General features: G+C 43.4%; 6 protein-coding genes across 10 annotated transcripts; 3 read left to right on the forward strand and 3 right to left on the reverse strand.

Moving 5' to 3' along the window:
- The first annotated feature begins 1,834 nt into the window (after window positions 1-1,834).
- LOC101768308 lies at window positions 1,835-2,863 on the forward strand. Its single transcript, XM_004972832.2, has 2 exons — window positions 1,835-2,358; window positions 2,462-2,863. The coding sequence occupies exons 1-2, from the start codon at window positions 2,075-2,077 to the stop codon at window positions 2,517-2,519; spliced, it is 342 nt and encodes a 113-aa protein (XP_004972889.1). The 5' UTR covers window positions 1,835-2,074; the 3' UTR covers window positions 2,520-2,863.
- Window positions 2,864-6,921: 4,058 nt separating this feature from the next.
- LOC101768712 (calcium/calmodulin-regulated receptor-like kinase 1) lies at window positions 6,922-11,701 on the forward strand. 3 transcript variants are annotated; one of them, XM_004972833.3, is made up of 8 exons: window positions 6,922-7,176; window positions 8,045-8,449; window positions 9,493-9,646; window positions 9,741-9,867; window positions 10,382-10,467; window positions 10,546-10,617; window positions 10,844-11,047; window positions 11,136-11,701. In XM_004972833.3, the coding sequence occupies exons 2-8, from the start codon at window positions 8,127-8,129 to the stop codon at window positions 11,472-11,474; spliced, it is 1,305 nt and encodes a 434-aa protein (XP_004972890.1). In that variant the 5' UTR covers window positions 6,922-7,176; window positions 8,045-8,126; the 3' UTR covers window positions 11,475-11,701. The 3 variants fall into 3 exon arrangements, with proteins under 3 accessions (XP_004972890.1, XP_022683049.1, XP_012702130.1); XM_022827314.1 differs by lacking the exon at window positions 6,922-7,176 and adding an exon at window positions 7,937-7,957; XM_012846676.3 differs by lacking the exon at window positions 6,922-7,176 and adding an exon at window positions 8,684-8,959 and having other exon boundaries at window positions 8,325-8,449.
- A 368-nt stretch (window positions 11,702-12,069) lies between these two features.
- Window positions 12,070-13,645, reverse strand: LOC101769116. Its single transcript, XM_004972834.3, has 3 exons — window positions 13,141-13,645; window positions 12,748-12,953; window positions 12,070-12,459 (listed from the first exon to the last, which is right to left on the reverse strand). The coding sequence occupies exons 1-3, from the start codon at window positions 13,240-13,242 to the stop codon at window positions 12,276-12,278; spliced, it is 492 nt and encodes a 163-aa protein (XP_004972891.1). The 5' UTR covers window positions 13,243-13,645; the 3' UTR covers window positions 12,070-12,275.
- Window positions 13,162-16,430, reverse strand: LOC101764390 (pentatricopeptide repeat-containing protein At5g50390, chloroplastic). 3 transcript variants are annotated; one of them, XR_002678017.1, is made up of 3 exons: window positions 14,272-16,430; window positions 13,850-14,028; window positions 13,280-13,296 (listed from the first exon to the last, which is right to left on the reverse strand). XR_002678017.1 is itself a non-coding variant. In XM_022827302.1 (2 exons), exon 1 carries the CDS (start codon window positions 16,340-16,342, stop codon window positions 14,276-14,278), a length of 2,067 nt encoding a protein of 688 aa, XP_022683037.1. In that variant the 5' UTR covers window positions 16,343-16,430; the 3' UTR covers window positions 13,162-13,296; window positions 14,272-14,275. The 3 variants fall into 3 exon arrangements, 2 of the variants coding, with proteins under 2 accessions (XP_022683037.1, XP_014660836.1); XM_022827302.1 differs by lacking the exon at window positions 13,850-14,028 and having other exon boundaries at window positions 13,162-13,296; XM_014805350.2 differs by lacking the exon at window positions 13,280-13,296 and having other exon boundaries at window positions 13,844-13,970; window positions 14,272-16,428.
- Window positions 16,431-20,695: 4,265 nt separating this feature from the next.
- Window positions 20,696-23,652, forward strand: LOC101769522 (transcription factor ILR3). The gene is made up of 5 exons (XM_004972835.4): window positions 20,696-20,923; window positions 21,857-21,919; window positions 22,014-22,091; window positions 22,182-22,344; window positions 23,026-23,652. Exons 1-5 carry the CDS (start codon window positions 20,772-20,774, stop codon window positions 23,317-23,319), a joined length of 750 nt encoding a protein of 249 aa, XP_004972892.1. The 5' UTR covers window positions 20,696-20,771; the 3' UTR covers window positions 23,320-23,652.
- A 566-nt stretch (window positions 23,653-24,218) lies between these two features.
- Window positions 24,219-24,972, reverse strand: LOC101764791 (chemocyanin). Its single transcript, XM_004974403.3, has one exon. It carries the CDS (start codon window positions 24,866-24,868, stop codon window positions 24,287-24,289), a length of 582 nt encoding a protein of 193 aa, XP_004974460.1. The 5' UTR covers window positions 24,869-24,972; the 3' UTR covers window positions 24,219-24,286.
- Window positions 24,973-25,226: the final 254 nt, after the last annotated feature.

The following is a 25,226-nucleotide window of genomic DNA, read 5'->3' on the forward strand; positions in this document are numbered from 1 at the left end:
AATATAGCCATCATATTTTGGTTATATTCAGGAGTAAGTTTTAAAGTAAATTTCGTAGAATTACAACTACATAGCCATGTAACTACAACTATTTTGACTAGTTTTTGTATCTGCAACTATTTTGACACTTGGTACCATAGAAATACAATTTCACCATAAAAGTACAACTAGTTCTGCTGCAATTCCAAGTTTCAATATAGCTGTAGTTCTAACTTAGAGCATCTCTAGCAGCCTCCAATAAATATTTTCTAATAACTAGTTAATAGGGATATCCCAATATCACTTTTACCGTTATTGGTAGAGTTGTTTTTGCGGTCTCCCAATAATCTCATCCCAATCTAATTACTGTATTGGGAGAGTCACAACTCCTCCTATATTCAGGGAGAGTTGGGGTGACTTATTGGGTTGTGCTAATAATTGTTGGGAAAAGGGAAAGCTAAAGGGAGACTGCTAAGCACTATTTTCTTATCAGCTCTCCCAATATGGTAGTTGGATTGGGGAAAGGTAGACTGCTGGAGATGCTCTTACCACCAAAATTGACAATAGTATTGTATTATGTGTCAAAATAGTAGTGATTATATGTGGAATTTAATTACTCTTTGTGTTGCGAAGTTGTTATTATCAAGATCCTTAGCCTACACTTGACCTTTCACATGGCTAAAACACGTGGAGGATGGTGTAGATCATATCGAACTTCAAATTGATTGATCACTCGTTCCAAATTAAAACTCTGGGTTTGTTTTGTGCACAAGTTGTTGATATTAACGTCAACAATTTAATGGATCTTCTCAATCCCTGAACTTGAACTCCTGCACATGATCAACCAACCTCTTCCTGTCCTTTATGCTAAAAGAAGAGAAGAGACCAACCTCTTCCGCAAATGCTTCTAGAAGAACTGTCACAGCAAATAAAGTAAAGCTTTCGTTCCACTTCTTTTTTTACTTTCTTATTTAGGTCTTGTTTGGAAACAAAGCAATCCCCTTCAATTCATATGTATCTGAAGGGACTGGAGCGGAGATTAGGGTATCCAAACAAGACCATAGGAAAACGATTGCATTCTTTCTCAAATTACTATTCGTTTTGGCTGTCTAGATACACATCTTTTGATAAGCACCTAGACTATTACTATTCGTTTTGGCTTTTTCTAGATACATCACTTTTACTATATATCTAGACATAGTATATATCTAGGTGTATATCAAAAGTTTATCTAGAAAAGTCATAACGAATAGTATTTGGGACGGTGGGGGTACTTTTCATAGTATGAATGCTTCGAAAGCTTCGAACGTATGATGTTGTTATATGAGACAAAAAATCTCAGTAGTATTTCGATGAAGGCTAATGATCAAAGTCTAAGCCTATGGTTATAATAATTATTTAATTTGCATAAAAACAAATTAAGGCATTTCCTTTCAAAAACAAAGGCATTTTTAATAAGAATTGACAAGGGAGGACATGCCCCATGCTACCATGAAGGCACATGTTTATGAAGGTACAATATGTCCTAGTCAGCACCTTCACTTACACATAACGCATGGACCCACCCAGCGCATATCGTGGGCCCCACGGTCCGCGTGTAACACTGTTTGCATCACACGATCAGGAAAGCGAAGCACCTAGAGATTCACGTACATAAACGTTTCCCTCCAAAAATTAATCTTTGCCCTGCCCTGCATGGCATCCATGCCCGTCGTCGTCTTCGTCATATCCAGCCGATCTCATGATCCCAGAACTACCCCTGCCGGCCCCACATGATCCGAGGGCATTTCGGTCGTCCTGATCATCTTCAACCCCACCTCGCGAGCTCTATAAAGCAGCACCTGAGCACGTGATCTTCTCTCACACAGCCGCTCGGCTCGCTGGTTGGTTGGTTGCTCTCTCGGTCTCGGCTGGCTACTCATAGCCAGTGGCATTCCGGTCAATAGGCGCCGAGGTCTCACCGCCGGCCTAGAGAGAGAAACAGATCAAGAGAGAGAGAGAGGATTAGGATAGAGAGAGAAAGTAGAGGGGGTTTTAGAGAGAGAGGGGGGGAGGCCGGGGGGGAAAGATAGAGGGGAGCGTGCGCAGGAAGCTGATGAGGCTCCTGTCGTTCGTGCCCTGCGGCTGCCGTGCTGGACCCATCGACGACGCGCCGCCTGCTGCCGACCACGCCGGAGACGCCGCCGCCGCCGCGAGGAGGAGGCGCCGGAGGAGAAGGGCCGCCGCCGCCGCCGCCCACCAGTGGCGCCCGTCGCTCGGGGACATCTACGAGGAGCACAGCACCGACGCGGCCAAGGCTGCCGCCGGCGGCCCGGCGAGGACCAGGAAGGCGGCGTCCTGGGACGTCGCCAGGGTGCTCCCCCGCAGCGATGAATCCAGGTATAGCTACGCCTACGCGTGTCACCCCCCTCTCCCTCCCTCCCTCCCTCCCTCCCTCCCTTCCATGTGTAAGCCTGACGTGCGATTTATACCATGTTTGCAGGCACCTTGAGAGCTCGTCGTCCATGCCGGCGTTCGCGCCGACGGCGTACCTGTTCTGATCATGGCGGCGTCGGCATCGACCTCCAACCGGCGACGAGTACCTGCCACCAGAAGTATTATTATTGTCTGAAGCATGTATACAGATTATTATCCACGTATTGCAGGACCAAGGATCTTTACGCATCCATCAGGAAATAAAAAAGTTGTCTCTTCTTCCTCGTGAGAGAATAGAGATAGCAGCGTGCGTGTAAATATCTATGTATATACGTGGCATGCATCACCATGCATGATCTAGCTGCTTGTAAAATCTTCTCATGGTGTAGTCATGCACATAATTACTATGTGATTAATATACAGAGTGGTGATATATAATTAAGAGAAATTTCAAAGTTTATATAAATTATATTCAATGGGCCGCGTTTAATTTGTTATGGAATGCAAATAAGGAACACTACTCACAAGGAGATGAAAGATTTGACTTTTAACTTTGCTTCGCACAACTGTAGTCTTCAGAGACCTGGTGGATGTCGTTTTCAAAAAATATTTTTGAATGGAACGTGGATATGGGAAAAACAATAAAAGTTTTGTGTGGGTTAGATTATTCCTTCGATGATTATGTCACATCATTCATTCAGAAGGTTGGCCGAACCAAGAAGCCCAACGTCAGTCAGTCAGTGAGATGGGAAGTAACATGTGGGCCATTTCCTACTTTTTTTGAAGCGTTTTTTTTTTTGAAACGTGTGGGCCATTTCCTATAAACGAGAAGCAATCTATGGGCCGGGCCATGTGCTGATGCACTTTAGTTAATTTGGGCCACGTAGCAGCTTGCGTTCTTTAAGTTCATGATAGCTAAACAGAGTGAGAAAAAGAACAAAATACAAGTTGTCGCAGCATAGAAACATTTGCTTTTGCAAGAAATATGATGAAATAGTGAACTTGCATTGAGACCCATCTTTAGAACTACCATGCATGATATGTAATCTCACTTTTTTTTTTCAGAAAGGACAGGCTCCGATCGAGACACTCTCAGACGAACTGCAGCTCTGATCGTCAGAAAACTCTCCACTTGATCGTCAGAAAAAAAACTGCAGTTAAATTACTGCTGCTCAGACTCTGTTCATGCGAGAGAATAACAGAGTTCAGGGCGAATAGCGTAATTATTGTTATGGTGGCCAACCGGAACTAGCTAGCTCTAATTACTAAGCAAGCTAAGGAGAAGTGTGTGTATGATTGGAACGCTCATGCAGCTATGGCCAACACGGATTAGCTAGCTGTTGAACAATACGATGACGCACATATAAACATTTATTATGCATATATCCACCTCATATCCATACTATAATTGTGGTTGGCCAGTCAGCACCAGCCACTCCTCATTCTGCAAAAACGTGTCAGCACATATCTCACTAAAAGGAGCCACCGCTTTTCATTTTTCGCGAACGTGTCTGAGCACATATCTCATTAAAAGGAGCCGGATGGACATTAAAGTACAAGTATATATATATACTCCCTCCGTATAGAAAAAGGAAGTCGTTTTGGACAACGACACGGTCTCCAAAACATTACTTTGACTCCTTATTTTTATAAAAATATTTATCAAAAAGTGATATATGTATATTTTTATGAAAGTATTTTTCAAGACAAAATTTCCAAACTCAACAACTTAAAAGTTATTCATGATTTATATTCCCAATATTTGACCCAAATCTTGTCCAAAACGACTTTGTTTTCCTATACGGAGGGAGTATAGAGTTCAGATATCAATGCAACATGATAAGTTTTGGGATCATTGGTGACCTTTAATTTTGTCGAGTAACCACTGCCGTCTGCAAACAAAAAGATGGCCTTAGATCCAACCCCCCAGAAGACAAGACGCACTACAGTTGCTGTGGCTTCATTTGTTTCTTGAGTTATTGGGCGCACACACAAAAGTAGCAAGATGCGATGCCCCTGCAGGTTTCCATTAAACATTGCCTAGCTAGGCCACTACTAAACTTTAACTAATATTCATTCCATTCCAATTCCAAATCGTAATTCACTTTTTTCGAATAGAGACTTAGAAGTTTACGTACGCGCGCGCACTCACCCTCATAATTTGTTTTAGTTTTTTTAAAGTCAAATTTGTTTTAATTTTAATCAGGCTTCATATATACAACAAATTAATAACATATGTAATACCAAATAAATGCATTCCCAAGATATATTTGTTTGGTGGATTTAATACAAATAATTTGATATTGCAGATGCTGACTTCTTTTTACAAAACTCAGTTGAAATTAATTTTTTTTTGATTTAAGATAAAACTAAAACAGAATTAGCATTTCTCTCATCGGATAAACAAGCAGGCAAGCAGTACCAGATCTACAATATCTCATGAAGTACCATCCTATGTATGCACAACATGTGCAGTGTAATGACAAACATGTACATGTACCGAGAATGACCATGTACGGGAACATGCCGTGCCACAGGAAGTCGCGTGTACGTGCTTGCACGGCCCATGCATCCACGTGGGCATGCCTATTATACTCATACTCACCCACTGAACGTACACATGCAGGAGTACGTCTAACTACCATGTGACTTTGCTGTGTCCGGTCTTCATCGATCTCGTGTCATTGGTCGATCAGCTGATTGCATTGCTCACGGACTCATCGTGTTTCAGTGACCAAACAAGTACTTCCAACAAGTTTCCTTTTTCCTTATCATCTTACCCCCTCGTCCTGAAATACGAGTCATTTAGATTTATCTTAGCTCAAATTGGTCTAAGTTTGATAAAAAAAATATAGAGAAAATATTAACATCTAACACATTAAATAAATAAATTACGAAAATATATTTCAGAATGGATGTACTTACACTAATTTGACATCCTAAATAGTATTGTTTTTTTCCATGAATTTGGTCCAAACTTCAAATAGTTTGACTTCCAAAATGTCTTGTGTTTTAGGGTAGAGGGAGTAAACCGTATTTGGCCAAAGAATTTTTCACTGAGTCATGTCTCTTTTTTTTTTTTGCGTGGACTGAGTCATGTCTTGGTGAACATGCATGGTTTCTTTTTCTTTTACCAATGGAGAGGGAGAAGGGCAGTTTCGTCATTTAAGTAGCAGTGTTCAATGTGGAGGAGGAGCATCAAGCATGAGGCGGGCGCACGTCTCGAAGCCGGAAAAGGGCGCTTCTTCATGGCTGCTTTCTTTAGTGGGTTGCTGCTTTAGCACATTTCATATAGCTTTACCATTTTCTGTGGGATTTAATAAATGATTTTGCCTCGATTCATACGCGTTTAATTTAATTTGCTACTAATTTAGTAGTAGTTGCCTAGTTGGTTGTTCAAGCGAAAGGCAAGAGTTTGGCCATCGAGCAACACCCACGACGGCATCCATCTTCTGTTACAAGCTACTCTCTCCGTTCTAAATTATATGTCATTTTGACCATTTAAATATACACTTAGATTCTAAGTGTATAACAACAACTACGTACCTAAAGAAGTCAAAACGATCTAAAATTTGGAATAGATTCTAAGTGTATAACAACAACTACGTACCTAAAGAAGTCAAAATGATCTAAAATTTGGAATGGAGGGAGCAGTAATAAAGAATTTAATGTCAGAATATATCTCGGGCTATGTACATTTAAGTTAATTTTGTGTGCTCCTGCATGAAACAAACCATGGCAAATGCAGTAAAAGATTGAAGGCAACAAATTAAATCAAACATTGCAGGCAATCAAATCTGAGGGCCGGATAATCAGTTAGCAAAAATGACTGCCTGTTGGCACGCGGCATGCACATGTACAACATCAAACACTTCATAAAAGTTAATCTCTTCCATGCAAAATGATGCTTAATTAAATAAGCTTGCCTTTCAGCACCTTAAGCGCTAGGAATAAACTTAAGCGTCATGGTCCTCATATAAGCACCTGGTGCAAATGACATAGTAGTGCAAAAATAAAGATTTTTTTTTTGCTAAAACCTTATACAAACACGACCATTGCACACGCTCTACAAATTTTCTTGCCTCGCCTAGGTTTTGACCGTACCAAATTCATGTGCGTTTTTACAAACTCCAATTGGTCATTTCTTTCCCATGAGATTTCTTTGAAATCATGGAACTTGACCAAACCAGCAAACTGTTTTCCTTTGATTTTTTTCGGTTTTTTTCTTCTTCAAAAAGTCTGCTGAATTTCGAAGTTGGACCCATTTACCAAACTACCCTCAATTCCTTCCTCTTTTTGGAAACCTTCTTTTCCCTGCCTTTGTTTTCCATGTCTGCTTTATTCTCAACAGGATCCCATAAGTCGTCGCCTCTCTCGAAATGCACGTGAAAGCCAGGCCTTTCCTCTCCAATCCATCTGCATCCCTGGCCACGAGCCATGAAATCAAGTTTTTTCCTTTTGGCAAATCTTGGATGTTATTTCCAAACATCTGAAATTTTAAAAACCAAATTTTAAATGTCGGGTAAATCCGCAGCATGGGAGTCATCTGCTTGTGCAGTTGTGCGCACAGCCGTGGTGGCAAGGAATAAGTTGGAGAAAAAGAAGGCAACCTACTGCCCGATTACGAATCCGGGCGCGTTCGCCCTCTCCTTTTTCTTTCTCCGCTCCACGCCTTCACCTCCCTCCCTCTTCCTCTCTCTTGGCCTTTCTTTCCCAGAGGCGACCATAGGGCGGGCGGCGCCGTTCTTGGCCAGGTCTTCGCCGGCGACGACCATCAGCCAGGTATGCCCGACCATTCCCTCCCCTTCCTGCTGTGCGGAATCGAACACCCCAAACCGTAATGTGTGTTATTTGTATTCGGATCTGAACTTGTATTCTACTTCTATCTACGAACTTCGATTTTTTTTTATTGTTTTGGCAAAAATTATACTGGGTCCACCCCCTGTTCTGAAACTTCTGATGGTGTTTTTGGTCAGAAGGGTTCTGGATTCATCAGTGGAAGGGAAAAGGGGGCACTTTGCATTTTGTGATGGTGATTTTAGTTTTTGTCGAGTCGTTCTGATGATGTGGAAACTGCGAGTTGTTTGTACCATTTTTCGTTGCCACTAAACTGAATTTGTGTTGTACTACTGTTCTTTTGCGGGAAAATTCCAATTTTTTGGTATTTTCAGTCGAAGATACTGAAAAGAAAGCAAATTTGATTATGTATATGTTTCTACCATTTATGGAAGATGGAGATTTTGATCTGCTCTGTAAGCCCAATTGATATTTGGGTGGCATTAGAGTCTAGGTGGTTCATCTAAGAAACTGTTTGTCTCTCTTACGCTTCCATGAATAAGGAAAGCGATGTCTCAGTTTGGATGTTTGTTCACCAAATATATCCAACTCGCGTCCCTGTCCAACTGTGATCATGTATCTGACAATCTCATCACCGCGGTTATCATTTTTTTTTTCAGTTCTGATGTGATATGAGCTGAGATGGCAAAGTTTGACCAAATGTTACTGTGACTCTTTTTTTTTTTCGGATCAAAGATTGGCTTAACCTGCAGTGCGACTTGTCCTTGTACAGCCACCTAACGAATAGAGCCACATGTTCTCACAATTCAACGCTTCCAACTTACTTACTATTCTTTATTTTACTTCTTGGCAGGACATATAGCTATTGCTCTTCTTCCTCGGTGGAGTGTCCATGAGGTGGATGCAGCATCCCTAGCGTTAGGATCTGCGGCTAAATGGGGAGAATGAAAGGGGTATCAGAAGGTCTGATCATCGGAATCACAGTTGGGGTGGTGATAGGAGTTCTGCTGGCAGTTGGAATCCTGCTGTGCTTTAGGTACCGGCGTTCCCGGGCGCAGATAAGGAGTAGCAGCTCAAGGAGGGCATCAACAGTCCCCATCCGCACCAATGGTGTTAATGCGTGTGCCATGCTCTCAAACTCGACCACAGGGCAGGAGTCTCCAAGGGAGCTTGAAGACCGTGGGAGTTCTCTGTGGATTGAAGGGCCTGGTAGAAAGAGCATGATTTCAGCTTCTGGAATACCCAAATATGCATACAAGTATGTGTTCTGAATTCTTATGTATTCTCATTGTTGCATGATTCGTTTTTGTTTGATTAATTTGCTTAGAAAATTAGAAACTGGTCTATGTTTTGTTGTCTTGGTAAGTCGGTTACTTCTTGGTTTTAAATCCTTGGGACCTTTGAGAATTGCTTCATGAAAGGCCAGTACCCTTCTTGATTTCCTACCAACTTTTAGGATCTCTTCTTTTATTGTTATACTCTGACATGGCAGGGTAGAGGTTTGCATCATAATGTTCGATATGGAGAAATTAGTGATGCAGGGTGAGAATTTGCCAGATTTATCTCTAGTTAAATAGATGGTGAGAAGCAAGATTGAAGGATGGGAACATCGGTCACAATTTAAAATTACGTTATATATGTCAAAGTAAAACATTCATGTGGATTTCACTGAGGCCAAATCCAATTTGATTGAACTGCATACATGGAGGACATGTGCTTCAGTGTTGACCAAAGCATCCAACCACATGGGGATGTTTGGGTGTCAAAGGTAGGTGGTAGGAACCAACATTGCAACGTTATGAAAATTGAAAAGTATCAGTTTTCCACCCCCAAACAATAAGGTCAAAAGTTCAGATATGACTTCATCCGTTAATTATGAGTATTTAGGTATTTTTATTTGGTTTGAAAAGTATTAATGCAAGTTTGTTAAAAAGTAAAAATAATTCATATTGCGCACAAACATTCATAATATATCATGTTTTAGTGGACCAATGCCCTGTCATGACAATTTCATGAACCTAGAACTCAAATTCCCTCCCTGTGGGGCGAATTGCCACTCCTAGGAGCAACAGGCCAAAGGATCAACCACACCCGATATTTTCAATGAGAATTTAGTATTTTATTTATAATTTAAACATTACTGCTACACATGTCAGTTGGTTTTTACCATGTTTATGTTTTCTTGAGACATCATGTCTTTTACATAACTGTGTACCACTCACAGAATTCTTGTGGTACTTCAAATTGTCAATTCTGAATAGCACAGACTCTTGCTGATCCAGAATTTTGCCTCATCTCTAGGGAACTACAGAAAGCTACCAGCAATTTCACAACAGTATTAGGCCAAGGAGCCTTCGGCCCTGTTTACAAAGCAGATATGTCTTCTGGTGAGATACTGGCTGTTAAAGTGCTTTCTAACAATTCAAAGCAAGGTGAAAAGGAGTTTCATAATGAGGTAAGTTAACATTTGTACACTTGTATTGTTTGCTTTGGATCTGACCTCACTAGAAATCTGGCATTCTTAACATTTGACTACTTCTTGACTTCAGGTCTTACTTCTTGGGCGATTGCACCACAGGAATCTGGTGAATTTGGTTGGCTATTGTGCTGATAAAGGGCAACATATGTTATTGTATGCATACATGCCTAACGGGAGCCTTGCATCACACTTATATGGCATGTTCTCTTCATGTGATCCCATGTCATCTCTCATGATAGTATTATTATGGCATATCTATGCTTGGATGATGGTTGGCTTTGTGATATAACTAAACCAATTCAAGTAGGGTGAATTTTAAAATAATTTGAAGGGGCAACTGGACTGGTACGGTAATCATCTGAGTAAAAGATAATAAGAAATCCTTAAAGCTCAACTAAGATTAATGTGTTAAAATTTGAGGCTTTATATCTTGAACCTTGAAGACCTTGGTTACCAATAAACATAACCACGGCATTTCAGCTGCTTTTATCAAAACACCCATAGTCTCATTATTCTTGTATTAATTAAGTACACAGACTACTTGAGTCATTGATTTTTAGTCCACACACCATGTTTTTCGAAAAGAAATGGAACATATATACTTGCCAACACATCTTATCTCAAAGTTCAATCTGGAGCCAGCATTTAGCATTTACCTGTAAATATAATTCATAAACTTTTAACTAACTGAATATTCCTTTTGTGGTTCAGGTGAAAACAGTGCACCGCTGAAGTGGGATTTGAGAGTAAACATAGCTCTGGATGTTGCTAGGGGTTTGGAGTACTTGCATGATGGGGTAGGCTTTTGTATGCAGAATTCAAAGCATGAACCATGATGCCATGATATTCCTTAATGTTGTTTAATTTTAGCGCAGGCTGTTCCTCCTGTAGTTCACCGTGACATCAAATCGCCAAACATTTTGCTGGATCAGTCCATGCAGGCTAGGGTATGTTAAACATCTGTGGTATACTGGTATTAATCATCCAACGTTTCTTCACAAACCTTTAACTGAATGTTCAACTGTCCAAGTGGTTCTTTCTTTTAAAAAACAGAAAATGAAAGGATTTCTGAAATTGTAGTTTGCTCACACCAGAGTTTCTTGCCCATCACTTCTAATGTTGCATGTTGTTTAAAAGTTATGCTCTCTGACATAATGAACCTCTGCTGGCTAGGTTGCAGACTTTGGATTATCAAGAGAGGAAATGGTTACTCGAAATGGAGCCAACATTCGAGGAACTTATGGATATCTTGATCCAGAGTATGTATCCACACGATCATTCACAAAGAAGAGTGATGTGTACAGCTACGGTGTTTTGCTATTTGAACTGATTGCTGGCAGAAATCCACAACAGGGTCTAATGGAATATGTTGAGCTTGTAAGCCTTTCCCCTTGCTCTTCACAGGCTTCAGTTTCTGAGGACACTAACATTTTCAAATGCTGACTATAATGCAATCTATGAACAGGCTGCAATCAACGCTGATGGAAAAACTGGGTGGGAGGAAATTGCAGATTCTCGGTTAGAAGGTGCATTTGACGTGGAAGAGCTCAACGACATGGCTGCTGTTGCTTACAGATGCGTAAGCCGTGTGTCCCGCAAACGCCCAGCGATGCGAGACGTTGCCCAGGCTCTGACCCGTGTGTTGAAGCACAGCCGCAGCAGGAAGCATCACAGCAAGAGGCATCCGCAAGCAAGGGCAGATGATGAATCTGTTGACTTGGAGGGCTCCGAGGTTCAGTCATCGTTCTCTGGCCTTCAGAGAGAAGAATCAGTTGGCAGCGTCTCTGATCTACCAGATGTTTGACGGAAATTAACCAAACTTTCGACTATAGTTGTTCCTTTTTTTTGGCTTTCTTTCGTTTTGTTGATATGAAAAATACTGCGACCGAGGATGAAGTTGTTGGGTAGATGCAGTTTTGAGCAGTAGGGGTGAGTGGTGTGAAGATCTGACAATTGTAAGTGTGTTGTATAGAATGCATTGTGTCTACTTGATGAATAGAAGCTGATTGTTACCAATTTCCACCTTTGTTATTGCCTTCCTCAAAGAGATCAGGTGGATGTGTAGTTTCCTAGCAGTTTGAATTTGTTTAATTTAAATGAAAATTTTAAATTTGACCCGATCCCAACCAGATCACTGCCCATCAACTTGAATTCAGATTTTTCATATTTTACAGGGGTATTTATATAATATATACCCCGAACTGGGATTTGCTCCCCCACTACCCTTGGGGCCGCTGGATCAACCTTTTTTGTAACATGACGGTTAGTTTCTTGACACGTGGGCCCAGGTAGCAGCTACACGTGACTGGTAACTGGTAAGCCCTGACACATCGGGAAGAAAAAACAAAAATCTTTTAAAAAGAAAATAAAACTTCGTTTTATGGCTTCTTTTTTTTAATTTTTTTTTAACATACAACATACATTGATGTCACTATGAAAACAAATCAAATCACAAGCATATATTTTCCTTTAACTCCGGTACAAAGACAAGTGTATGTTCTGAAACTGCCAAATCACAAACAGAAACGAAAATAAGGAAATAATAATGATGATCTCCAGGCCAAAAGCATTGCGCTGAGCACCCCGATCAACTCTCAGCCGCTAGCTAACCCTCGTGGGCAGCAGCGGTGGCGGTGACATAGTAGGCGACGGTGATCCCGCCATGGACGAAGCACATGATCCCGCCGAGGGCTAGGGTGTGTCCGTGCGTGAACCCGCATGATGTCTTGGACTTGGAGTTGGACATGGCACCGGCGAGCAGCAGCGAGAATCCGGCAATCAGGGCAATCCTATGAAATTGCAGAGCAATTGAATTTAGTAGTGATGAAAAAACATCATACTGAATGAAGAAAGCTAGGTTAGTTCTATCATTTGTTCATTGCTACATGATCACAACATTGTTTCATTTCCTGATGTGTGCAGGGATAACAGGGTTGTGTTCTTGTGCAGTAGTTGCATGTCTTCCCAGTCACCATAATAATAACTTAGGTCAAATAGTGTCATTAAATATTCCATCTAGAGTAAAGGTTCATCTTCCAGATGTGCAAAAGGATTTTATAGACAAGCAAAGTTATTACCATGAGAGAACTATGGTAGTAGCTGCCAGTTTCCTGTTAATGGATGCCCGGATGAACTCAAGCTGGGAGCAGATGCAGGCACAGCCACCAAGGAAGTTGGCGATTGAGTGGGCAACTACCAGGAGAACTGCAGCAGCGAGGCCAAGCTGGTATGCTTTGTATGATGGTTTCTCACATTCAATGAAGAGAATTGTCACCTTTTTAACCTGCAATAAGATGAAAATACCCAACATGTGTCAGTCATAAATTATCATATCAGGCACCCTTTTTAACCTGCAAGAAGATCCCATACCATCAACCACGCATGAAGTAAAAACATATAGTTCACACCCATTTCATTTTGGAAAGCCCTCGTGAAATCAGAAAGAAATTAGAAGTTTCTTTAAATTTTACCTTGTTCTGAGCAGCCTGCGCCTCAATCCCTAGTATGCCAGCAGTTACATCCAGGGCCAAAACCACTATGCAGACCAAAATAGCAGCTCCTATCTTAGCCATTGTAGCACGCTCTCAGATTTGTGTCAGCTGAGAGAGCTGTTGAAGGAAGATTACCTGTTTACAATGGAGTTGTGAGCTGCAAGCGGTGACCCCCTTTTATTACTCATCAGTGAATAAAGTGGTGAAGGCAGAAGAACAGAAAGGTATTTGTTCTCCAACTAGGATGCAGTTATGAAGCAAGAAGAAACTAGCTGTCCCAAGGTGCTCAAAGTGCTATACTTTCCTTTGATCCTTTGTTACATCTCAGCTTTATTCCTTCCTTACAGGGCACAAGATTGGCATCTTGAATGTGAAAGCCAACCAAAACATATTCAGCCTACTTTTAAGGATCTGCTTTTACACATGGTTTGTAAAGCTAGTGGAAACACAGGGAAAACTATAGATCTTATTTTCCTCAAAAGAAAATGATTTTTACATGGTAGATCACAACAGCCAGCTTTTCTACAGAGATAAAGGCATATAGATGGTGCTTACCAAGATAAACAAAAGTTCTGCCGACAGTTAAAGGGGAAGGGGAAAAGAAAGGGGCAAATGGACACATCAATGCGAATTAAGCTTGTAGATTACTCCTTCAAAATCTTGAAGTACTATAGAACTCTGAACTCACATGTAGCAGAGAAATAGAATACAGAAGCATCATGAATTCATGACCGGCCAAACTGCTTTCTCCCCATTAATCAAAGTTATTTCCAGTAAAGAATTGGCTTCAGAATATCTTGAGTGATTAGCTGTCAGCAAAATATGCATTAAGTTAACAAACTGCAGCATATGTACTTCTTCTCGTGCCTAAGCAAAACATATTTGATCAGAACATACATAAAATTATACATATACTGAAATTGATTATTCAAGTTAAAACTGATACGAAACATATACTATTTCACGTTTTGGTAGTCTTCAAGGTGAAAAAGAAGGGCACATCTGCTAATTAATGGCATAACCCTTGCTTAGTTTTAATGCCAGTAAACTACAGTAAATTAATATGCAATTAGGTCAACCCAATATCAAATACTAGATAGTTGAACATACCCAATTACCAGTAGTCGCCGCAAGAGCAGGTTCCCAGTTTGAAGTGATGGAATCTGCTACCATCCCTTACAACAATTTCCCTCTTGGTAACTTTTGTCAAAAACTTGATTATCTTGTGACAGTCACGACACAAACGATGGCTTTGAGTGATCCGCAAGGGAGTACAAGGAGACGTGCTGATAAGGCCAAAAGCAACTGCCAGTCTTTCACTGTGGTAAGCTCTCGGTATGTTCTGCTCATCAGGATGAATATCAGGGAGCAACTCATTCTCCTCAGCAAAATAACCAGCTTCTTTTACCTCCATCATTAATGTATCTAACTTCCTGTATATTTCAGCACATTGTGGGTGCAAACTATCTTTAAAGAAAAACCTATGATCTTTTTTCTTGACTGTGACCCAGCTACAAGCATTACTGATACATAGACCTTTCCTCTTCAGTGTTTCAACTACCTTGCAAGCATCATCCTGTCTACCAGAGCTAATATACAAGTTGAGGAGCACAGCATAATTGTTTATTTTCTCAGGCTCCATCGCCAATAGCTGCTCGGCAGCTAATTTTGCAAGATGCATATTCTTATGGACCCTGCTAGCAGTGAGCAAGGCACCCCACATGTTAGCGGTTGGGGTGAACGGTGCTCTCCTTATCATTGAATAGGCTTCATCTAGCAGGCCTTCTCTACCAAAAAGCTCAATAACACATGCATAGTGCATAGCCCGTGGTTTCGTTTTTGGATTTCGAGTCATCAACTGGAAAATCCTCTTCCCTTTGTCAACAAGACCAGAGAACCGGCATGCATTCAGTACCGCTAGAAACGTCACATGGTTTGGCACAACACCTTCAGCTACCAGCCTCTCGAACATCTCGATCGCCTTATCCCCCATGCCATGGTAGCCGTATCCTGCTATCAGAGCATTCCAAGAGATCAAGTTCCTCTTAGGCATCCTCTCAAAGACATTCCTCGCGTCCTCCATCCTCCCCCACTTGCAATACAAGTCAACGAGCACTGTGTTCCCTACAATGTCCAAAGGCAACCCTTTCTGTATCAGGCCAGCATGCGCCTGCTTCGCGTGCTCCAGCAGCCCCAGCCTAGAGAACACCCCCAGCATCGTGGAGAACGTGAACTGGTCCGTGTCAACACCGCTCCTGCGCATCTCGTTGTACAGATCCAACGCGTCCTCGATGTGCCCGTGGAGCACGTATCCCGCTAACATGGAGTTCCATGCCACGATGGTCCTCTGACGAGGTTCCATTCCCTCAAACACCCGCCTCGCCTCGTCGACCCGCCCGCACTTGCTGTACATGTCGAGCAGCGCGCATGAGAGGTACCGGCCGCTTTCATCATCCTCGCACGGACCCATCTTGACGACGCAGCAGTGCAGCTGCCGCCCGGCTCGCAACGACCCGGACGCCGTGGCCGTGCGGATGGCCACCACGACCACCCTTGGCCGAGCCTCCCTGCCGCCGCTGCCCTCCTCCTCCTCCCACATCTCCCGGAACAGCGCGAGCGCGGCGCGGGGGCGTCCCCGGTCGACGAGCCCGCCCATCATGATCCCCCACGTGACGCCGTTCCGCTCCGGCATTCCCTCGAACACCCGCCGCGCCTCCCCGAGCATCCCGCAGCTGAGGTACGCCCCGAGGACGCGGTTGTGCGTGTAGGCGTCCGCCTCGGCCCCCGAGCTCTCCATGTGCCAGGCCACCGCCGCGACCGCGCCGGGCTCCCGCAGCGCGGCGGCGGCAGCGAGCAGGGCGTGGTAGGTGGCGGGCGGGAGCGGCGCGAAGGGCGACGCCGCGCGGGCGAGGCGGAACGCGTCGAGGGCCTCCGCGTGTCGGCCCGCCGCGGCGTGCCGCTCGATGGCGGTGCAGAGGGAGGGGAGGCGCGCGGGGCTGGGCCGGGGCCTGTGGACGGCGGTGGCGGGGCTCTGGCGTGGGAGGCGCGGGCGGGGCTTGAGGGTCTCGGAGGAAGAGGAGGTGGAGGGAGCGGCGGTGGCGGAGGTGGAGGCCTTGGGGCGGTGGTGGATGGAGGCGAAGGGGCGGAGGCTGCCGAGGGGCGGGGCGAGCTGCAGCTCCATGGCGGGCGGGGTTTTGGCTGGGTTTTGCAGATTGGGCTCCGCAGCGAGCTGAGCTGAGCTGAGCTCGGGGAAGGAGGTGGGGTGAGCAGTGATACGGTTTCACTGACATGTGGGCCCAGGTTTACAGGGACCGGGCGTTCGGTTGAAGTGAGGTGGTTACTCGGGCACCCACTTGAAGAAGAAAGACGATTTGGATTTTGGAAGGCACGAAATCAAAAGAAACCAGTAGGAACCCCCGCGCGTTGCGTGGGTGGGAGATGCAATATATCAGGGAATAGAAGGATTTAAATTGATCCGTTAATGGTTAAACTTGTTCTTAACGTCAGGCTAGTACATAGTACAAATATGTACATATATACCATTTTGCATAATAAGATTTCTTAAATATAGTATTTACTGAGGGTACTTAACTTGGATGTTTTCTTAATTCTGTAGTCAGAGTGCCACGTGCCACGGAGAAAGAGCCGCTGTGGTATGGGTAGGTCGGAGGTCGGCGGCGGTCGGGCGACAGCAGTATGATGAATCCTCGACGTCACTCGGCAGTAGGGCATGGCCGGCCAACAGGTGGGAGAGGGAGGAATGGTGCAGGGCACGGCGCATGGCGCACGTCGGCTACACCGAAGGGGAACATGGGATGCAGCGAGAGGAGGTGGACTGGGTGCTAACGTAGGCACGCGGTCATTGGATAACGATGCAGGAGCGGTAAAGATCAAACAACCATGCTGCGAAGTGGCATCGAACAGCTAGTAGTCCGTAGTTCTAGCAGTGCTCCCTCTCATAGATAGGGATGCGTGTCAACACGTCATGAACGCCGGAAGACATAGGTGACAAAATCACCAAGTCTAGTAGTAGTCTTATAGCACGTCAAAATTCCACGGATTTTGGAATTTTCAAACGTTCGGTTCAAACATGAGGTGTAGAAAAATTGCACTGCTGCCTAGGTGTCCACGCTTTTTCAGCTGCCCATGGATGGAAGACGGTAGATGAAAATAAAGGAAGAAGCTTAGGAGAAGTTGCTTGTGGACTAGTAAGGAGCACGTGCAATAATGAGCAGTGGACTAGAAATTGTAAGATGCAAGGCAATTAGACAAGGTGATAAGGTTGGTGGCGAGGGAAAGACGAGTTTATAACGTGCTCCTTCCGTTCCAAATTATAGATCGTTTTGGTGACCTATAATTTGAAACAGAGGGAGTAAGTAAATACTAGGATGGCAAGGCTTATGTTGTCTTTTTGGAAAAGAAGCTAATACAAGGACAATCAACTAAATTTAAGAAACTAAACTTGAGTGAGCGGGATAGAGGTCTTGCTCGAGAGACTATTCATGAAACCCACCAATCGACGATCAAGCGAGAGTAAGGCGGGCCTAGCGGGTATTCAGTTGAATGCCCATTATTTTTTGCCAAACAATTTGTATGCGTGTTGAACAGTTTGAAGTTATGATCTCAAGTCTATGAATTTATATATATATAATGCTCAACTCTGAGTTATACATTCTATTTGTTATACAATTAGTATTTTGTGATGCTATAACCAATTATGAATACTAAAAATTTAAACTTACTCCCACCGGCATGCAAATAGTGTCTTTTTAGAAAATTTCGGACATAGTAGTGGTCATAACAAATGATCATGTTGCCCTTAATTACTCATGTAGTCATAAGAAATGATCATGTTACCTTTAATTACTCATATTAGTTGTTATTGAAAGTTGCGCTGTCTTTTTAGTTTTCTACATTCTGAATAAATGAACATACATTGAAGCTAGAAAAATAACATCAACTAATCAATTGATTGGCACTACACGCTTCTCCATACATCCTTTTTATTGGTATAGGTGTTGTTTTAATTAGATGAATGCCAATCTCAGTGGGAGGTTCGATCAAGAGTTTCATGACCATTAAATAACATACCACGTCAGCAATTTTGCTGACGTAGCTTAGTCATTCTGAGGAGAGAGGAGAGAGAGTTTCATCATATGTGAGAGGAATTTCATCACCAAGAAACCTAGCTGGCACAGTTATAAATGTACGTGTCATTAAATTGTGCATTGAGACTGGCCTAAGCTAAATGGACTCTCTTTGTGGGACAAATTTTAGAGCCTAAAAGGACACTCTTTGCGGGACGAAGGGAGTAGGCATGTTGCTGAACATGTATTTTAGTATCAGAATTACTTAGATCCGGTTCGAACCAGCAACATAAAATTGTTAATGTATCTTAGCGAACCCCGCTTTGAGGAGACCATCAAGCATAACACATAAGTAGTGGTCCGTTGGATACCTAGTTAGCTACACTAGGGTGGTTTGAGGCGATTACAATACCATATACTAGAGATTTGTAAACGTAATGCTACAGAACACACGTTCAGAATCTTAGAAAAAATCGGACGCCTCAACATATGTTCCAATAGAAATATTGATGTTGCAGCTATTATTCCCGCATGTTTCATAGTAAATGTTGCATGAAACATAGTGTTCATGTTGCGGTGAGAATTTTCTATCCAGAGTCGAACGACGTAGTCATTTTTTCGCATATTTTACACTATTGCAACTATAGATTTTTGATGTTGCAGATGTTTTGTTTCGATGTGCAACATTGCATATAGATTTTCGATGTTGCAGATGTTTTGTTTCGATGTGCAACGAAGCATCCAATGGGAAAATTCTCATTGGACGTCTAGGTGCTAGCAATGCCAATTTGTAAATAATATGGGGAGTGCATATGTGGCAACGGCAATCACATGACAAAGTTGTAGAAGGGAAAAAGCTACTAGCGGACCGGCCGATTGCTAGTTCGCGACCACACGCGGCCTGCAGCCTGCAGGTAAGGGGCTGGGCTGACCACACGCGGATCGCGGCATGCATGAGCGTCCGACTGACGCAGCCTGCTACAGCCCTGCGGGATGTAACGTGGGCTACTATGGCCCGCAATTATTTTCCTGTTTTGCCTTAAAAAATACGATAACTACTCTACGAAGTGTTCATTTTTATTTTCGTTTGCACCATTGTGTTTCTTATGTTGAGATCTACAAAACAAGACCCATGATTGATATATTTTGAAATATTTTTTTATATACTAGCAACTTATACTAAGTGTGGAGTAACTACTTATATATTAAGTGTGTAATGACTTATGTGCAAACCTGTTATATATAAATTGCTATACAAATAAATTTTAACTTCATATTATTTATCTATATTCAGTCACCACATGGTCTGTACATAAGTTACTACCGGACATATTAGATAAGTTATTATACTGTATGTACACAAGTTGTTACGTATATTTACAAAGTTGATATAGTTTATATGATAGAAATGTGCACACTATGTATCGAATTTAGTATATTTATGCTAATAGCAAGTTATGCATATTTGGTACTCTGTAAAAGGTTTATTATATAGTTTTTACGGTCGCAACTTATATGCATACCAGGTCACACATTTAATATAGTTTTGAGATAGCAACTAATATGCATACCATGTGATAACTTTACTATATTTTTGTGACAACAACTTTAATATATACATATACATGGTAGCAACTTCTTTGATAACCCCATCACACCTTTACACATAAGTTGCTACTAATATAAATATCTTCAAAACATATGCAATTGGGGTCTAGTTTTGTTGGTCTCGCCACGTGGAATACAAAGGTACAAATGAAATTTGAAACAGAAATCTCATTCAAAAGTTATGGAAATTTTAAGATAAATATAGTCTCTCTTTATTTCAAGTACAGCCATGCATGCAGCCTGTGGTCTGACCATAGTATTGCTGGGCACGGGGCGTTAGGACAGTGGGGTCGCGCGGTTTTTTATAGCACGACAGGTCGCGGGTTATCCCGGTGACAAATTTTCGAAGGGTGGTGTCAAAAACTATGATAGGAATGAAACAAGGTTCATGGATGATGTTGACGAGAGATTAGGATTACCATCATATCCAATGGCTCCTACATCATGTTGTATTATTTAAAAAAAAGTCACCATCACCATGGGTCCATTTACTTTACTTACCCAAGGGATACCGGAGAATATACCAAACTCATTAGCTCATCGATTATCATAGGCTAATGAGGCTACATTACAAGCCTACAATAGCTTACTAACATTGGCAAGGACCAAAGGAGGGAAGGGGGGTCGCACCCTTCATCCTGACGGGATCTTCCTCCAACCACGCGGCGCCATGTCACCACCCGCACACGCCACCTCCTCACCTACTCCTATCTCCTCCCGCAGCCACACAGAAAAGTAGAAACCCCGTAACGAATTGCCACCCACCCGCCCCCACACGCCTGGGCCCACCTGTCATCGACAACGGCGAGCCCTCCCTAATCTCCCCTCCGCGACGCCAGCGACCAAAAAGATCCACGAATTGGAAAAGAGAAAACAAGGGGACAGGAAAAAAGCTCTCGCCTTTGCTCGGCGGCGATGTCTCTCCCTCCGGCTCCGGCGGAAGGCGGCGGCGGCGGCGGTTCCGCAGGCGACGACTGGTTCCTCGACTGCGGCATCCTGGACGACCTACCGGCGGCGGCCTGCGGGGCCTTCCCGTGGGACGCGTCCCCGTCGTCCTCCAACCCCAGGTCAGCCCGGTGACCGATCGATTCCTCCCTACCCCCACACCCCCCTGCTAGTTCCGGATGTATATAGGGTTCTTCTCCCGTTTCCTCTTGGTTTCTGGCGATCGATTCCGTGAACGCGGCGTTCTGCGCCTGGGCGGTGATGATTGCGGATAATTGCTTAGTTCTTCTGGCTAGGCATCTGATTGCCTGACTAAAGAAGAGTAGGGTGGATAAATTATTTATTGGGATTCTAGGGCTGATTTTTTGGGTAGTTCATGCATGTGCCAGGAGGCATCAGATCCGTAAAGGCGGTTGCTTTAGACTACAGATCTTGTAGTGTGTTATTTCTGATATAAACTTGCCGAGGCTGCTTTTGTTGTAGGTCGGGAGTTCCTAAAAAGAATTAGTAGGTTCCTAAAAGTACAGATTGGTGACTTTCCACGCTGCAAGATGATTCCTTTTGGTAGATTTGTTCTCGTGTTGCAGTGGCTGTGTTTATGATTGTGAAATGGATAAATTCATGTCTAGTAATGATTTATTTGTTTAAGTAATTGATTGGGATCGGATTACCCGTCTTAACGATTTGGGACGGAGGGAATGTGTGATAGGATGTGCTGCTGCTAGGTCATGGCTGGAATCGTGATTCTGGACCGGATTAGAGTCACACGTATAATTTCCCATCAGTCATGGATGTGCTGCTGTGAGATTATTGTAGCGTGGAAATTGGTAGTCTTTACTTTGGGGTGATTTGCAGTGATACTGGATTTTGACCCTTTTGCTAAAGGACAGTTTACTGCATACGGGCAGGAGCAGAGGCCTTCCATGTAGCTAATCCTCTGATTAAATTTGTTTGGGGGAATGATTTCCGGTTTTGGGTTCAAACAAGGTAGCAACCGGGAAATTTTTCATATGCAGAGCAAGAATCGCTAATCATTTTACCCCTTGTTTTGACAGTGTGGAAGTGGGCAGCTATGTGAACACCAACGATGTCTTCAAGGAGCCTGGCAGTAATAAACGGTTAGGCTGTTATTTCATCCCACAACTTAGATGCATATTACCTCATTGAATCCAGTCATCAGTTCTGTAATTGTCAATCTGTTGCAAGTTGCAGTTTAAGGTCGGGATCGTCTGGTAGGCCAACATCTAAAGCTTCTAGGGAAAAACAGAGAAGGGACAAGCTCAATGACAGGTAAATGATGAACACCGACTCTAGAGTATGGAAGATGGATTGCCATGTTGTTGACTTTCTGAATGTTGCTTATGAGTTTATGATTGCTAGGTTTCTTGAATTGGGCTCTACTTTGGAACCAGGGAAACCCATAAAAGCTGACAAAGCTGCCATTCTAAGTGATGCTACTCGCATGGTTATTCAACTTCGCTCTGAAGCACAACAGCTGAAGGACACTAATGGTAGTCTTGAAGAAAAGATTAAAGAACTAAAGGTTATTAACCTACTCCCTGTTAACACTAGGATATAATTCAATTATTCTTCCTACACTATTTAGGAGTCCATGAGTGGACTACAATTTGGTTGATATTCCCAATCAATATCCAGTAGTATTTTTATGTTCATCACCACAATGAGACCTTTATCTAAGGCTGTCAATGCTGCATGATAGAATATGATACTCTACACATGAACACACTGCTGACAGCTCTTGCGTAGCTCATCCAAGACATTTCTGGTTACCAGCTTGAATTATCGCCGCAAACTTGTTCTTTTGAATGTGAATTGTCCACAGGTGTCAAATCAGACATTGGCTGACCACCAACTATGTAACTGGTTTACATATATGGTGATGCTGTGTACCACAATGCTCTAGCATGTATTGATCCCATAAAGCCTTTCATATTCTTAGATGATGCAATTAACTACCAAGCTTTCCAACCATTTATAATTCTAGGGAATTCACAGCCCACCGTACCACTTTATTGTAGGACCCATCAGGGATTTGATTAGACTATTGATTAAAATGTACGATATAATATGGTTTCTCATATTGTGCTACACTGGTGGTGGAAAAGTTTGCTTGGGGGCTGCAGAACTTGCTCCATTTCTAATGTTTTTTAATCCTTTTTTTCTGCAATGATCATGAACCAGTCACTCTTTCTCTAAATTTCAGGCAGAGAAGGATGAGCTTCGTGATGAGAAGCAGAAGCTGAAATTAGAGAAGGAGAGTTTAGAGCACCAGATGAAACTTATGACCTCAGCTCCAGCCTACATGCCTCATCCGACCCTGATGCCAGCGCCCTTCCCGCAGGCGCCGTTAGCACCATTCCATCCCCAGGGGCAAGCTGCAGGACAGAAGCTGATGATGCCCTTTGTTAGCTACCCGGGATACCCGATGTGGCAGTTCATGCCACCTTCTGAAGTCGACACCTCCAAGGACAGCGAAGCGTGCCCTCCTGTCGCATAATCGCTTCGAGCGACTGGTCGTGCTATGTGAATTAATCTCAACTGAAGCCCCCTAGCTGTCGATCCATTGATTGGGTATAACTATTGTTCTTGTATGTGGTAGTTCGTCGGTGACTGAGTAAGCTGACATTTGTGCCGGCGTGCCGCCCTATAGAGGCTACTACTACCCCCTTCAATGGCTGTACAATTTTTTGCGGAGAAGAGAAGAATGTTCGTTCTCGTTCTCCATAGCAACAATGTCAAATTAATTATGTGTCACATATATATATTTGACAGTCGTAAATTCAGTCATTTTGTGATACAAGTTAATTATGTGGCATGAATCTTTGGAATAGACATTATATGTTCAACGGTGCTGTGGTTATTGCTGATCTGTTGCAGCATGAATGATCGAAACAATCAGCTAGATCTAGGGATGAAAATGGATTGGATTCGGATAGATACGCACGGATATGAATACATATAGTTATTCTTTTCTTGACTGGGATACAAATAGTGCTAAATATGTTGGATATTGATATATATCTAATATCTTATTCGTATATAAGATGTGCAACTTTGAATACGTGGATACAGATACGGTATGGGAAAATACTTGGATTCAGCTACGTATTATCCATTTAGGTTGTGTTTGGTTGCTTGTATCATTTGATTTATGTATAAAATTGTTCAAAATATTGTATCATTTAGTTTAGTTCATGTATAAAGTTGTTCAAAATATTGTATCATTTGGTTCATGTATGAAATGGTTCAAAATAATAATGATCCTTTAATTTGGTTGGGTGAATTATATCAACCCATCCAGGATGAAGCCATCCCATCTAATACATTATTCTACTAATTAGAGTGAATCATATAGTATAAGCAAATTGATTGAACCCTACCATCCAAAACCATCCATACATGCATCAAGTGATTCATGCAACCAAAATATACCCTTAGTCTCTGTTTTCACCCCTGCTAGTCTGCTAGGCAATGGTGAGGCCAGCAAGCAGCAGCGACGCCATGGTGGTAAGCATAGAGCTGAGGCTGGCTGAAGACACCGGCGCCGCGCCGGAGCCGTAGGAGACAACACCAGGTGTCATGATGACCGTCGGCGAGCCCGAGCCGCCTGAGCAGATCGTGATGCCGCCCGGCGCGCCTGGCGGGGCCGGCGGCGGCAGCGTCGTGGTGCACCCGGGGTCGACCTCCAGCTTCATCCCGGCGGCGCAGTGCCCCGGCACGCCGCAGATGAAGTAGCGGCTGACGCCGCCGAGCTGGACGACGTCGCTGCCGGTCCGTAGGACGTCCGACCGCGGGCTCGCCGCCGAGCAGGAGCGGTAGTCGTCGCTGCTCACCTCCACGACGTTGTGCGCCGACGCGTCGTACTTGAACACGAGCTCGTCACCGGAGCGGAAGTCGATGGAGGACGCCCAGGCGGTGAGGTTGGTCTGGAGGTCCCAGGAGCCCCCGGGCCCGCCGACGGTGTAGGTGGCGCCGGACGCCGCCGTCGCCAACACCGCCACCGCCACCGCCACGGCGAGCAGAGATGCTTGTAGGATCGCCACCATTTTCTAGGCTCTGCTAACGGATCTTGGAATCAATGCTCAATGATGAGATAATGGTGATGAATTGATGATCAGCTAGTTGGGAGCTGAGATGGTGTATTTGGTGGTCGAGTGATTGTGCATGGAGGTGAATATAAAGGGAGGAAGAAGAAGCTGGTCTACTAACTTAGCTTAGTTTTTGCATGGCTTAGCTTAAAGAAATGAAACACTGAACTTGGTCTCCCGTGATGACATACTGATTCACTGGACTCACCTACTATATATGGTAATTCAGGGCTGGTCATGAGATTTGAGAATTTAGAGGTCCGATCCGGGATGAGACTGAAAATGGGACCCTATTGCAGTAGCAGTAATGTTACCA

Source organism: Setaria italica, chromosome VI (genome assembly GCF_000263155.2).
Source record: "Setaria italica strain Yugu1 chromosome VI, Setaria_italica_v2.0, whole genome shotgun sequence".
In the NCBI taxonomy this organism is placed as follows: domain Eukaryota; kingdom Viridiplantae; phylum Streptophyta; class Magnoliopsida; order Poales; family Poaceae; genus Setaria; species Setaria italica.

Coding starts and splice junctions, on each gene's coding strand:
- LOC101764390 (XM_022827302.1), bottom strand. CDS start 16,342: ATGGAGCTGCAGCTCGCCCCGCCCCTCGGCAGCCTCCGCCCCTTCGCC.
- LOC101769522 (XM_004972835.4), top strand. CDS start 20,772: ATGTCTCTCCCTCCGGCTCCGGCGGAAGGCGGCGGCGGCGGCGGTTCC. Junction 21,920..22,013: donor GAGCCTGGCAGTAATAAACG/GTTAGGCTGTTA, acceptor TGCAAGTTGCAG/TTTAAGGTCGGGATCGTCTG. Junction 22,092..22,181: donor AGGGACAAGCTCAATGACAG/GTAAATGATGAA, acceptor TATGATTGCTAG/GTTTCTTGAATTGGGCTCTA.
- LOC101764791 (XM_004974403.3), bottom strand. CDS start 24,868: ATGGTGGCGATCCTACAAGCATCTCTGCTCGCCGTGGCGGTGGCGGTG.
- LOC101768712 (XM_004972833.3), top strand. CDS start 8,127: ATGGGGAGAATGAAAGGGGTATCAGAAGGTCTGATCATCGGAATCACA. Junction 9,868..10,381: donor CCTTGCATCACACTTATATG/GCATGTTCTCTT, acceptor TTTGTGGTTCAG/GTGAAAACAGTGCACCGCTG. Junction 11,048..11,135: donor TAATGGAATATGTTGAGCTT/GTAAGCCTTTCC, acceptor ATCTATGAACAG/GCTGCAATCAACGCTGATGG.
- LOC101769116 (XM_004972834.3), bottom strand. CDS start 13,242: ATGGCTAAGATAGGAGCTGCTATTTTGGTCTGCATAGTGGTTTTGGCC. Junction 12,954..13,140: donor CGCAGGCTGCTCAGAACAAG/GTAAAATTTAAA, acceptor ATCTTATTGCAG/GTTAAAAAGGTGACAATTCT. Junction 12,460..12,747: donor ACTACCATAGTTCTCTCATG/GTAATAACTTTG, acceptor GCAATTTCATAG/GATTGCCCTGATTGCCGGAT.
- LOC101768308 (XM_004972832.2), top strand. CDS start 2,075: ATGAGGCTCCTGTCGTTCGTGCCCTGCGGCTGCCGTGCTGGACCCATC. Junction 2,359..2,461: donor CCCCGCAGCGATGAATCCAG/GTATAGCTACGC, acceptor CCATGTTTGCAG/GCACCTTGAGAGCTCGTCGT.